Source organism: Leuresthes tenuis, unplaced genomic scaffold (genome assembly GCF_036924035.1).
Source record: "Leuresthes tenuis unplaced genomic scaffold, fLeuTen1.0.hap1 SCAF_21, whole genome shotgun sequence".
Classification (NCBI taxonomy): Eukaryota; Metazoa; Chordata; class Actinopteri; order Atheriniformes; family Atherinopsidae; genus Leuresthes; species Leuresthes tenuis.
In genome coordinates this window covers 25,257,803-25,271,971 of record NW_027325375.1, presented here as the reverse complement: position 1 = coordinate 25,271,971, position 14,169 = coordinate 25,257,803, and the positions used below count along the sequence as shown (strand labels likewise).

At 40.2% G+C, this 14,169-nt stretch overlaps 1 protein-coding gene across 1 annotated transcript in view; it reads right to left on the bottom strand.

Moving 5' to 3' along the window:
* Positions 1 to 599: 599 nt before the first annotated feature.
* The window catches only part of flrt1a (fibronectin leucine rich transmembrane protein 1a), a 41,640-nt gene continuing 28,070 nt past the window's right edge, over positions 600 to 14,169 (bottom strand). Inside the window, exons 2-3 of the mRNA XM_072375601.1 lie at positions 13,731 to 13,991; positions 600 to 4,863 (exon numbers count right to left, since the gene is read on the bottom strand). Coding sequence (XP_072231702.1) covers positions 2,732 to 4,774 — 2,043 coding nt within the window. The 5' untranslated portion in view covers positions 4,775 to 4,863; positions 13,731 to 13,991 and the 3' untranslated portion in view covers positions 600 to 2,731. The remainder of the gene's footprint in view (positions 4,864 to 13,730; positions 13,992 to 14,169) is intronic.

Here is a 14,169-nt window from a genome sequence, read left to right as displayed (position 1 = left end):
GTTGTTGCATTCAGTTGAACATTTTTCTTCTCCACTTCTCCAGAAATCACTATTTAGGATTATTTTTTGAAAATCTTATTCCAGGGGAGTGCAACCCTGGCCAACTCAAGCTCATTCTGGTTCACAATTATATGTATCAAACCCAACTCGAGTTGGTGGTCCTTCAGTGTTCCTATGGACATGCTCACATTCATGCTGCTTAAAGAATCAAGCCATGTATGGCCCAGACAATTTCCAAATGTGGTCGAAAATAATCAGCTCTCAATGAGTCTAAGTGGAGCTTTTTTGCATGTTTGGTGTATTCCCATCTAAACTAAGCACTGTCCACTTGTCATCGGATCACACAAGAAACATGCTAATGTCAGGTGTGGCAAAAGCCATTAAGTCCTCTCATTTCTTTCTGATTGTCTCAGCTGTTTCTAAGCATCTGGCTTCAGGCCGTAATTAGTTTTATTGTAGCACTACTAACCGCCCTCATCAAACAAAAACAATATGTGGCTCTAGTTTCTGTATGAAAGTCAGCTTAATAGAATAGAAATTTGTCCCCACCAATGTTTCTAGAGCTGTAAATAGACAATCTCCCTGGGCATGAGGTGAAATGACAGGTTGCAGTAATAACAAGATTATAAAACTTTTATTGATCCCCTCGAAAGATGAATTCATAAAGCAAATTCCACACATACTCAGGTTCACATTATCTTTTTTAACGCAACGTTATGGCACCATTACTTTCTATAATTTCACCAGAAAAAATATTCATGTGGCTGTGGCCATGATTTTATTTATACAAATGAAGAGGAAGTATGCATCTTTAATAGACTCACTATAAAAGAAGAATAACACTATATTAACATTCTCACAACAGAATTAGCCAGGCCAGTAAGACTTGTTTAAGCCAGTAATTTTGGGTGCAAGTTAAAATATACATTCCACTGACTTATTCTCTGGCATTGAGTAAAACTCTGCCAGACAGAACAGTCAAGGAAGCACAATTGGTTTCCCCTTTGGAAGCAACACAGTGGTAAACAACTGATGGACAATATTAAACCCAAGGGTAAGAGCTAGGTATGACATACAGATTTATGCATGGGTGAACCCGACTGTGCAGGAACCATCAATCCTCTATCTTTGTCAGTACATGGGGATGTTTCTTTACCCTCCATCTCCCTGTGCCTGTCATTATATTTATTCATCTTCCCTGCTAAGTGCTAATACATTTAAATTTTTAGTGCTGCTCAGTAATAAAAGAGGTGGAATGAGTGGAGGCCTTTTGCGTTGCTAAAACAAACATCAATGAACTCCAGTCACTGATGAGTCACCCCACCTCCCAGCTTTCCTCCCCCAACTGTCCATCCACCCACCCACACAGCTCAGCCGTCGTCCCACAGTGTAGGTCAACAGTGTTGCGGTCTGTGTCTCCTCAGTTGCACTCACAGTTCTCGGCCTCATCTCAAAGCTCACTCACAGAAGTCTGCCTCCAGCAGAAGGCTCCACATTGGTAATTTGTCCAGTCTGTCAGAACATTGGGAAACATTTCGAAAACAAATTATGGCAACTGAAACCACAGGTGAAGCACATAGACACAACAGTGGAAAAGAGTGATTGAGGTTGGTCTCTTTTGTCTCAGTGGGCTGACATGCTAGTCTGGGTGACGTCTAATTTTAAAATTACATAAAAATACAAGCAGTCTCAATCAGAAATTGACTTTGATTCTTTTAACAAAACCTGGAAACAGCCATCAATTTGTTTTTTTCACTTGTAGTTCAGAAAAGACAAAGCCACTGTCTCCATCAAGAGCTAGGTTTCATCAATAATGACAAACATGAGGGGGAAAATAATATTAAGCAGAGATAAAACCCATCTCATAAAGGGAAAAATAAATAAATAATAGGAGCTGTGCAGCATTTCATTACTAAACAAACCACTGATAAAAATAGCAAAGCATTTTTTTCAAACACAGCCCAGTCGGTATTGAAGTAAATTATCTACACGCTTGAGTTGCAATTCATGTGATGCAACACTGCAGTACTGATCTCAGGTGAACAATCTCAAGAGGTATAACCAAGGCTGACCAGCTCTTATGTGATCTTAACTCTGCCATCTACTGAGTAAGGTAATAACAAACCTACTTTAAGACAAGTGGTTACTGGGTTGTTTGAAATAGAACAATTCACAGCTTTACAAAGCCCTTTCCTTGGATAGCCGGTAGGGCAGATCAATATAGTTGAGGCATTTGGAACAATGAGTTAATAAGACTACATACTGTCTGTGACTGGTGAGCAGGAAATGAGTACCAAAAATGTCTGTTTCTCTTCATTACTGAAAGCATTTGGAACTAACTGCCATGGTTCCCATGTATGAAAGAGGAACTCTACCTTCACCCACACTAAGTTTGACCTTTCCACTGGGGATACATTCTTTGCCTTCATGTCACAGGGAAAGAGCAAAAAAGGAGTCATACACAGACCATTACAAAGATGGTGAGAAACACTCAGCTGTGCATTTACACCTGGGGCATTGTCTGCTGCCTCCTGCAGTGAACTGCTCCCACACAATTTTAGTTCCAGTTATTCACATCCAGTTTTTTCAGTGTAGTGAACAGCAGGTCATTTGGAATGGGAGACCAGAAGAAGAAGGCACAGAGGGGTGCTTCAGAAGTGTCCATGCCAAGGGAAATTGTGCACCTATACAGTTTTCCAATTACACTATGAACAGCATCTGGAGCAATACATCATGTGTAACAGTAGTCTATATCTGGGATTCCTCCTTCTCTATAGCCACGGTTGGTGCCATGTCCTGCATTAGAAACATGGTTGGAACCTTTGTATAAGCCAGTGCCATTGGAGGGGAATATGGTATGAATGATGTAATCTTCTCGTAGGGGTTTCGGCTGCATTGGCTGGCAAGCTGCCATTGGTGTCATTTGTAACCCTGGGCCATGAATCTCCAGGATGGTATTGTCCTTCTTGGTGCCAGATTCAATATAATCATCATAGTTTTTGCTTTTTCTTGAACTGTTACGAGTATAGTGGTCACGGGCACACAAATGTCCAGTTCTATGTCCATACCAACAAAAGACACCAAAAATAAGAGCCAAAGATACCGTGGCAGTAGCCCCACCAATAATACCTGCAAGGGGCAACATGGTACTCTGCTGTGTGTCTTCAGCCTCCTCCTCCTCTAATGGACTATGGTCTGATGTATCAGCTTTTGCACAAACTAAAGCATCAGAGTCAGCATCGCCAGACATTGTGCCTTTACTTTCTGAACTGGCAGGCAGTGGCACCATACAGATTATGTAGCTGGAGTGCGGTTGCAGGGAGGTAAGCAGATACTCCCGATGATCACCACGGACGAGCGTCTCTGTAATGGATCCCATGGCGTTCCCAGTACCAAGTCGAAGCCAGCTCAACCTGAATGACGAGCTTGGCTGAGCCACACTCCATGTAACACGGATGCTGTTGTGAGACAGAGGTTTCACATTTAGAGCTAAGCTCTTTCCCACACCACTGCTGCTAAGAGTGTAGTCTAAGCCAGAGTCAGGAAAACCTAGGCCAGGTCGCTTTGAGCGCAAAGTGAAGAGAGAGCCCTGTGGAGGGGTGTTTGTGGTAGAACTCTCAGCTCCACCGACAGCCACTTTGTCTTTCGTCCCTGCTATCCTCACTACCTCACATTCCTCCATTTCACTGTTCAGATCAATCAAAGCCATGTCTCGCACCCTGTCAGGCCCTTGGCAAGTTAGACCTCTGACAGTGATAGAGTTACCTCGGGCACGCAACCAGTCGTACAGCCAACGCAGATTGCAGCCACAGTGCCAGGGATTTCCGCGGACCAGCAGTTGACCAAGATTCTCAAGGTCTTTGAATAGTCCTTTTGGAAGTGTAGTCAGGTTATTTCCTGACAAGTCCAGCCTCTGCAGCCTGTGCATGCTATCCAAGGAACCACGAGGCATATGAGTCAGAGCATTGTCCTGCAGAGATAGTCGCTGTAGATGGGCACTAGGCAGGTTGACAGGTGGGGTCTGGAGGGAGTTGCGGACTAGGGACAACTCGGTCAAGTTAGAAAGCCGGGAGAATGTGTCATCAGCAATGCGCTGGTTTGCCAAAAGGTTACCATCTAAGACAAGACATCTAAGTGAGGCGAGACCTCGGAAGGCATGGGTCGGAATAGTGGAGATCCGGTTATCATCTAGACGAAGTTCTTCAAGAGAGGCAGGTAATCCTGAGGGGATACTGGACAGGTGGTTGCGCGAAAGAAAAAGTAATCGCAATCGTGGGTTGTCAGCGAAGGCCTGATCCTCAATAGAGACAGTGGAAATAGAGTTGTCGTCCAAGTGGAGCTTTTCTAGCAAGGGCATCCGAGCCAGGGCGCTGCGAGGAATAGTGCGAATGTTGTTGTCTTGCAAATGCAGTTCACGCACAGATGGTGGCAGGTGCATGGGAAATTCATCCAGTTCATTATCATAGAGGTAGACCACACGGACAGAAAGATGATGCTCTAATGAGGTGGGAAGGCCCGGGTTGTTTATGTGGTTGTTTTGAAGGTAAAGCACAGATGCAGAAGGAGGCAGTGATGGGATGGAGCTCAGCCCGCGATCGTTACAGTAGATGAAGTCCTCATCACACCTGCACACAGATGGGCATGTCATATCTATGTCTCCAATGTACCCTTGTATTGTAGCTGCAGCAAACTGAAGCATGCCAATATGTATTGTCCAACAAACAAACAGCATTAGGAGCCAGGTCCCTAGTTTGGCTTTGCATGCAGGTGCCATTATGGTGAACAAAAGCAATGTCTCTCTTTTCCAAGTGTGGTGTTAATCCTCAAATTGCTGCGCTGAGCTGCAATCCTGCGACCTCCATCCTGAGAGAGAAAGAGAAAATAACACTTAGCACTGATGCATAAATGAGTTAGATAACAGTTGCAGATGAAAACTGGGATTAGTCCAATTAAGTTTAATGAGCTCAGAAATACTTAATTGCATATTTTAGTGGTATTTCTTATTCAGAAACAATATGATAATCAAGGAATATGCTACAGTTATTGTGTCTAAAGACAGGCATCTTGCACTCAGTAACAAAATTAAGTTTGCTTTTCCACAATTAATATTTGTATCATCAGGGCATGTGCACACATGGATGGATTTGGTCTCCCAAAACAAGCAATTGACTGAAAGCCAAAAGAACAACTGCACAGCCAAAAATTAACAGCAGTAATCCAAAATTACACACAGGTTTAAAAGTAAACTTTGCCGTGTGCTTTTCTGAACGTTAACGTCAAGCAAATACTTTGTCTCAAGAAAAGCGACTCTGGAATTGACAAATCCAATCTTACATTTCGAGTTAAGCCTTGTGGGTAAATATGAAGTCTTGAGAATACTCTCTACTTCTAAATTATTTAAGAGATCTTGAGAGGCTCCATAACTACATTAAGAGCTGCCTGCAGATGGCTGCTACAGCCAGGCAGAGCTGAGGATACTTTTCATTACCAAGGAAGAAGAACATGTCTTTGTGCACATCAATAGTCATGAGGCAGTCAAGATGGCACGTAAGTGCAATAAAATAGTAATGCAAAGATTTAATCTGCACCTTAATGCAAATGATTTGTCAGCTAATTAACTGGGTGCAGCCACCATAATTGTGTCGTGGAAATCCACATAAGCTGTACTCAGACCTTGATTGGCATCGTGATTTGTTGTTGTTACTGATTAGGTGAGAGACACTACTAACAGTGAACACAGAATTGACTCCAGAGATTTGGAAACCGGTAAATTGCAAAACTGTCTGTGACAACTTGAGCCCATCCCGGTCTTCAATAACCATTGTCATTAGTCAAACTGTTCAGGCTCACACAGCAGCAAACACATACAGGCCGCTGTATTGATTTCCTCACAAATCCGAGGCGATCTGCCAGAATCGGTCGGTTCTCATGGAGATTACAAGATTCTCAAGAGTGTTAGCCAACCAGATAAATGACAACTCTGCTGAGAGTTGAATCTGTTCGATGTGTATTTGCAAATATTAGCCCGAATGGTCTTATTCAAAATCTATCAAAACGGACTTGGCTGACATTTTGAGAAAAAAAAAAAAAGATTAAAGCTAAAAAGCAAACAGCCTCAAACACACCAGCAATTGTTGCACCATGGTAGGACAGGGATCATTTAGTGGATAAAATACATTTTGTCTGTCATTTATCAGTCCAAATATTTTGTAAATTCTTCTAAAAATTGAAAATTTTGTCTTGGAACCATGGTTGTTCATTAGTCGGCATGTTAAGCATTCATTGTTATATTTCATGGCTTAACTATCAAACATATCTACATATTTATGTCTATTGATCATAACATTTCATTACTTTTAATTTAAAAAAAAACATGTGGCCTGGACCCTGGACAGATGTTGTGTCAATTTTGTGTCAAACAAACAAAAACAACTGAATGTCTATAAATGAAAAGTGATATAATAAGACAAGATGCATACACACAAAAATGTGTGTACATCTTTTCCTCCACACAAACTGGTAATACGTGCGCACCTCACTTATTCTTCAAGCCATGCATACATTATTGTTATCATCATTATCGTTATCATTATTTCAAATTGAGCTATACGAATAACTGCAGGTGTGCATGATGGTTGTGTGTGATGGCAGTGGAAGACCCTATTAATGAGGCTTTAAACAGAGACCAATATTTACAGATTGTTCTGATTCCCTGAAACAAGATTGCCCATGCATTGCTTTAAGCTAAAGTTGTGTAAAAAGACAGCTAACATACCGATATCTATCCATACATTCGTCTCTCGCTTCTGATCATCTCTACACAAGACTGTGGACTGTACAACAGTGCCACTGCTCTGCTTAGAACCTGATTCATATGAAATGGTTCTACTCAAAGTCTGCACAAATCTGTTAATGATCCATTTATTTGAGTCAGCCGAAGCAGGGAAACATCTAAAACATGCAGGGCAATGGCCCCCCAAGCACCAAAGTTCAGGAACACAACAGAACAGACTGTGTATTCAAATGGTGCAGATAAAGCTGAAGTTGCTGCTTCTCCTCTCATAGCTCTGATTTAAAACCACAGTTCCTCTCGTCCACAATCTTTGTTACCTCCATGGGGTCCTTTGCTCGGACTTCAGTGCCGATTGCTTCTGTTATTTTTTCCATTCAGCAGTTTTTGTTTTGGTTGTGATGAGATCAACAGATAAAACAGGTATAATTTTCTCTGCTTCCCCGATGACTGTAAAACTGAGACACTTCTTTCTTACTGTTTGCTTTCATTATCATCTCTATTTATATCATGTTGGGATGCAAACAATATTTTCAAATGCGAATGCTAATTAGGGACATGTCCGCATCCATTCATAGCTAAAATGAGAATGGAAATCAGGTTTGTGCATGCGTCTATAGTTTCACAATAAGATTTATAAAAGAGAACAACATGTATGCACAGCTTATATATCTGGAGAAAATAATGCATATGCACATTTCTGACTTTCTGCATACACAGTTTTAGTCGTGAAAATACACCTCAATAGTCATCAGCTTGCACTAATAACTTATTCACAATACGCTCACTGTCCCATTCTCTGTCAATGCTGTTTCACATGTTTCTGAAAAGTTCAACAAGGCAGATAACTGCAGGTACCTACATGTGAAAGCTCTGCTGTCACAAGTTTCCATGCAATATCTGACAGGTTCTTGTCTTTCTTTCTTTCTTTCTTTCTTCCTTCCTAGCTCTAGTTTCAGTTTCATGCAAGTCACTGATAATGGAACTTTGTCAGACCTGGAATGGGAGACACATCTGTGCAGTGTCCCCAGCTCCACAAAATATTCACATCCACAATTCAGTTCAACTGCTGCCCACTAATCCCTTTTGTGTCTAGTTCCACTTCAATCCCCTTGACACAGCAAAGTGGAGTCAGTGCACTTTAAGTGGAACCTGAAGTATAAAATAAAAAATTTAAAACACAGAGATCGTTACTTTACGCAGTTTGATATTGATTCATTTTATTACGAGGGAGGAGTATATACGCTGTTTTTAGCTATAAATGGTTTCAATGTGTGCAGGTTTGTGTGTTTTTTTGCGTGTGTGAGATATAGAGTCTGAGTAGTGCTAAAGAATGGATGACTTTTGAATCCCAAGAGCTTCGGCAGTGAGTCTCTTGAACACTGGAGTATTTGGGTCAGCCCTTTAAAAACAAGATAGATGTGGTGTGAGATTGAAGTGGTGCAGAGAGGCAGAGGGATTAATAGAACATATTGAGCTGTGATTCTCTGGATTAGGCAGGCACCACAAAGAGTGGCAGACACACATTTTATTTATTTCTTTTTTCCGCCTCGTGGTTGCTATTTTCCTTTTTCAATCCGAGAATGATGCAAAAACATAAAGAGCTCCTTACAGCTCTTTGTTTGTCTGTCCATGCATGACCAAATTGAAAGCATTAGCCCACATGTGGACAATCTATGGCTGCAAACTACGTTTGAGTTAACTATGGCAGGGAAGTAGAGCAGGGATGTGGGGCTATGTGTGAGCCAGACAGCCAGCCGCCTCGGGCAAAGTACAGTACACACAACAACTCCCAATCTAATACTGTAACCCAAAGATGGATCAATTTGCATAAAGAACAGACATGGAGGCAGAGAGAGTGACAGAAAGCAGCTTTTAGCAAGACCTTTGGATCCCATCACTCCACTAAAACCCCCACAGAGGGATGGAGCTGAGCAATCTGGAAAACTGGATTTCAAATAGCCGAAAACGCTGTTGATGTATCAGGAAATCTACTTCACTCATGGCAAGGAAAAGATAATTGTGGCCCACGGCTTATATTAAACGGCACGTCCATGGATCACATTTTAGATTCATGAATTCAACATGTGAGCAAGACGATCCAAAACAACTTGGTTAGAGTGATGATAGAGATAAATCAAGAGATTGGAGATAGAAAAAAAACAGGATAGTACGGCTTAGTCAGTTTGGTCAATCATAGAGGCAGTGGGGTTTCTTGTAATACTCTGCATCTTTGAATGATTGCACTCTAATCTTCAAACTATACTGAACTATATGGAATACCCTTTTTCCTTACAAAATTCTATTTTGCCCCATATATGTAAAACAAATACATTTGTGCCAACATTAATGCTGCTTAAGTGTTATGAATAATGCTGTCTGTATTCACGGCCTGACACTTTATCAGAATGAGTTCCTGTGCATGTGATTATTCACCAATAATGAATTATTTGATCTACCAGTGCATTACAATCCTATTAAATCTCTATCATCATCTCCTCTCTGAAAACATGCAACATGAATATACCGCTGAGGCAGATTGAATAACAGGAAGTAATGGATTTGCTCTCATGTCATCTCACTCCTTTTGTTCTTGGTTTATGACCCTATTTCCTGCAATGGAGGACTGATTTGACTTGCACTCAGCTTTTTTTTTAACTTAGCTGCTGACATTCAGACCCATTTGTTTATGTCATATAGAAATATTCATGTCTTACTTTAGTTAAATAGTCTTTCTTTTCTCTAGAATGAAAAAAGATCTGTATTTTGAGTTGGGCTTAGACATATTACACTCTATCAACATTGTCTATTGTTCTGTTATATGTATGAACAGAGCATGAAGGAAAATCTGTCCTGTAGAAATGAAATAGACAAAATACATGCAAAAAAAACCCCAGAACATTTAGCTAAAAGTAGACCTGTGCATTATTCAGCTGGTGGTTCAGCTCAAGGGAAATTTTGTTTACTGGTGCCAATGCAGTTCTTAGGGCCCTGAGGTGACTTGATATATAGCTCCACAGCACTACATTGTGTTTTAACTTTACTGCACCAGAATGCGTTCTGTCATGCCACCAGTATGATTCCCTATCCACTCTACTGCAGCTGCTGCTGCCCCTGAATACATTTTGCTCAATGTTCCATCTTCAGGAGAGCCATATTGCAAGTAAAACCTCTCAGCATTAACAAGTAGCTCCTTGCAGCAGCAGACTCCTGCTTTCTGTGCAAAGCGAAGATCAAATCTTACACAAGTTGACAGGTTTTTTTGGGAGGGTTTGTTTGAGATATTCCACAAAGCCTTGATCAATAATGTAATTTATCAGGTTCTTTAAGGGTTTTACAGAGGAGTAAGTCACCTTCGCGGGATCTGACCTGAAGTTCAGCAATAAATGTTCAATGTTAAAAACATTTACTCTAATCCAACAAAGCACTGTGATAATAGATCCATGAATGTTTTTCTCACCTTTCATGTCACAACGTTTACTACGTATGTTTGTTGTTGGAATGCAGAGGCTGTTGCTTTCTAGGGTGGACCACTACGACAGCAACTCACAGGAAGGAAAACATGAGATAGGGAAGGCCAGGGCAAGCTGCTTTGAAGCAGCTGAACTTTTAGAACCAAATACTTTACTAACAGGGCTTTTACTAGGAGATGTACTGATGTGCCACATGGGTGCACGATGCTCTGAGACAGAGTGAGCTTGGCAGAGTAGTTGGCAAATAAACTTTGGATGTGTAAAACTGTCTGTGGTCATGATGCAGACTTTGATCAAGGTCTCAGTGGCTTCAGAATTCATCTAGTCTGCTTTTAATGCTGCTGCAACATAAAACAGAGGAAACAGTTTAATCTCAGGAAGAGCTAACGTTTGAGAAAATGCACTTGGTCATTTTAAACGGGACATATAAGTGCAAATTTGTCTTCCTCCTTTAAATCAAGCAGTCAGCCTGTGGTTGTCACGCTTCAGCAACAGCTCTGATTGGATTTTTTTCATCTGTGAGAGACAGCGAGAGGGAGGTTGGTTAGCTTAATTGGTTAAATTTGAAGCCAACCCTGACAAGTTGTGATATAAACACAGGGCTGTGGGAGGCCCAGTCACAAAACAAAGCTGTGCCTCGAGGGTTAAATGTACCTCAGAAATCACAGAGAAAAAAAACGATAGAAAACCTCTTTGTATCCCTGACACCTTTACTGTTATTTTATGCTTGACAGCCATTTGGATGCCCATCATGTATGAAAACCTGAAAATGATCTCAAAACAAAGCAATAGCTACAATACAATAAAACACATGAATAGAAATTGATTGTTTCAGCTTTGCAACCAGTCCTCATAAGCAACTCGTGTAATAACTACAGTTCTATAACAACTGTCTAAGATTAAGACTAAATATTAAACATTTACATATTTTATAGTCGTAAGTGATCTGTTCTTATTCAGTGTTTAATTCTATAATCATATGTTGCTGTTGTTTTTATTTTATTCAACTGATTATTAAGCTTTTTTCACTTTTGGAATCCATATCAAGATTGGTTAAGTTACCCTAAATTTCCAGCTTGTTTTCTCTCCTATGAGTTGGGACATTGTTCGAAAACCCTCTGCTTGCAGTCTCTTCTCAGCACAACTCCCTCAGTGGATGTAAACATGGTGGCTGCACAGCATTAATGTTAATTGAATAATTCACTGAAAAACGGGAAACACGCAATTCAAGTTAAATAATAACTGTGTTTATCTCAGTTATTCCATGTTACAGAGTGAAGCAGAAAGTGACCCTGATGAACACATATAAAGGACAACATGACTCAAACACGCACAAGACTGTCTCATGTGGGGGTGAATTCAAGAGAGGTTTCCCCATATCCACTAACACATAAAGTTTAACTGAGAAAACCTGCTGAGAAACTCATGTCAGTGCTCAATTGGACCAATCTTACAGCAGTATCCATCACATGTTGGTGTCATGATCTTATCATCTTATTTTTCAGGTCACTATGTTCCTCATCTGTCTCTCAGAGACTCGAATCTCCATATTCTCATCTGTACTTTCTTATCAAAATTCACACATCAAACTCCATACTTTACTTTCCAAAATCAAATACTCTTTACATGCTCTGCCTAGATGCCTGAGGACTAAATTTCAGTCTGCAGGGGTTTAACAAAGGCACTTTTGAGTTTCACTTCCAAGGCACACATTTTGTCCTTGAATTCCCCGTCGCAGTTTCTCCACTTACGTATAAAGCGGCTGACTTAGACCCATTTTTGTCTACCTCATTGTGCCTTACAATTCTGTCATCCTTTCATGTTTAACCGGCTCATCAGCAGTCAGTGTCATTCATAATGATACCGAATGCCTAAATTGTCAACCTACATTTCATAATGTTTTCATCTTTCTTTCTGTGGCTTTGTTTCTGCATCTTCCATTGTTAGACTTATACTTTCCAGCCGCTTCTCTGTTTGTCTTCCTGCCACTTTGTCTTTGTGCAGCTTTTGTTAAGTTTGTTGGCTATTCAAAACATACATCCTGTTATTTGAATGACTCATGTAATAAATGTTGGCAAAGACCCTCCAGTTAAAATCCAGTTTAGTAAAAAAAAGACTTTTTCAAAAGGAAATTACATCTTTAATTAATTGCAAGGTTAGAAAACATTATTAAATTGACTGCTTTCTAGCTGTGTGAGCAGGCTTTTCTCAGTAGGAATGATCTTTCGCTGTCACGATTTATGCTGAGTCTATCTCTGTTTCGGATGTAACAAGAGAAATAGATATGAGCCGCCCCCGACGCCCAGAAAAGATCCCCAAGCTGTGTACACTTGAATATGACTTCTCAGGATGTGTGGGTTTCTACTGCGTGAGATATCAGATGTGGGAGTGTTCTGGTCTTAAGATAAAGTTGCTTTGAACCCTGAGTCGCTTCGTCCTGACTTTCAATAAAAAAACACAATACATACGTTCACTCTACACTGAGATTGGGTTTAAAACACTAAACATATTAGATTTCTCTTCATTTAGATGAGATAAGTAATCATATAGATGTATTAGAAGATATGTTTCCCATGTAATATCACATATTAAGTAGAACAGTTTCTTTCCTGCAGGGAGGATGGTGCACAATTTTTTGTCAGTGAACAGATTTTGGTTTGGGAGCAAAAGAAACAAACCTCAAAGCATTGAACGATAACTGTTAGTTACTGCATTTAGTTAATGGGTGTTGGCTTTTAAATCTTTACTGATTGCATTGTTTGGCATCCTGCCCAAAAGGAGAAAAATAAGAGGGCTTATCAAGCTTTTATTGCTCTCTATGTGTCTGTAAATAAGAGTTTTATTTAATTACTACCACCATTTGAAAAAGAACTGAAGTCAAAGTGGTCCTATAGTTTGTGTGTACTTGCTCTAGTTTTAAATTCTCACACTTTTTAGTTGCTTTTCTTTGATAAAAATCTGAATGACAGACAATTTGAGACAGACAGAGTTTTAAGTAATTTTAGGCTGATGCTTTCAAAATGCTTCCATTTCTCTGAGAAAGAAAAACCACTGAATTCAACCATGGATCAAAAAGTGTTTCATTTGCTGGGCGAATAAAATCTAATAGTTTCTGAATTCTGGTGCATGTTGCACATCTTTAGCAAAACAATCTGTCAATATATCACTGGATCCAAGCCTTATTTTTCCTGAGGAGAAACTGTAGTGGACGGTAGAAATAATCAAATAATCGTTACAACCGTATTTCTCAGGATATTAGTTACTTAAGAGAAACACATACTCATCACTGTGACTCATGACAGTTATATATGGTGCCTTTGGGGTTAAAACAGCACCAGAGGAGCATCAGAATCAGGAAAATACTTTGATACTATACTATGGTTTGCTTACACTGTAATATATTAAATGCATTAAATGCAATGTATTTCTAATGCTTAGGAATCAAAAATAAGAGAGAAAAAGCTTACTTTTTGAAGTGGGGCTGACAGGGAAGACGGTGCTGCCACACCATCTGCACTATTCTACGCGACACGATGCCTTTAAAGTCTACAAACAGTATCTTCTCGAGCTCTTGTCAACACACAGTCCATAAACTCTTGGAAGCTGAGGTGGTTGGCGGCGTGTAGGAGTGTGTTCTCACTCTTTGTAGGACCAGCTCTTTCTACTGCATTTTCAGCTTTTCTGCTCCACTGTAGATTACTTGTCACTTCTGACTCCAGATCTGTTCCCTGTGGAGAAAGAGAGTGATGGCAATCAGTGTCAGTCAAGTGTCAAGATGGTATATTTCTGATGAAACTGTAACTGCTGTGCAGCACTGACAGTCATGTGTTGATAGTAAATGCCATATACAGTCATATAAAGTTTCTTCCTTTTTTACTTTTTTGTCCACTCTTGATTCAGTCATTT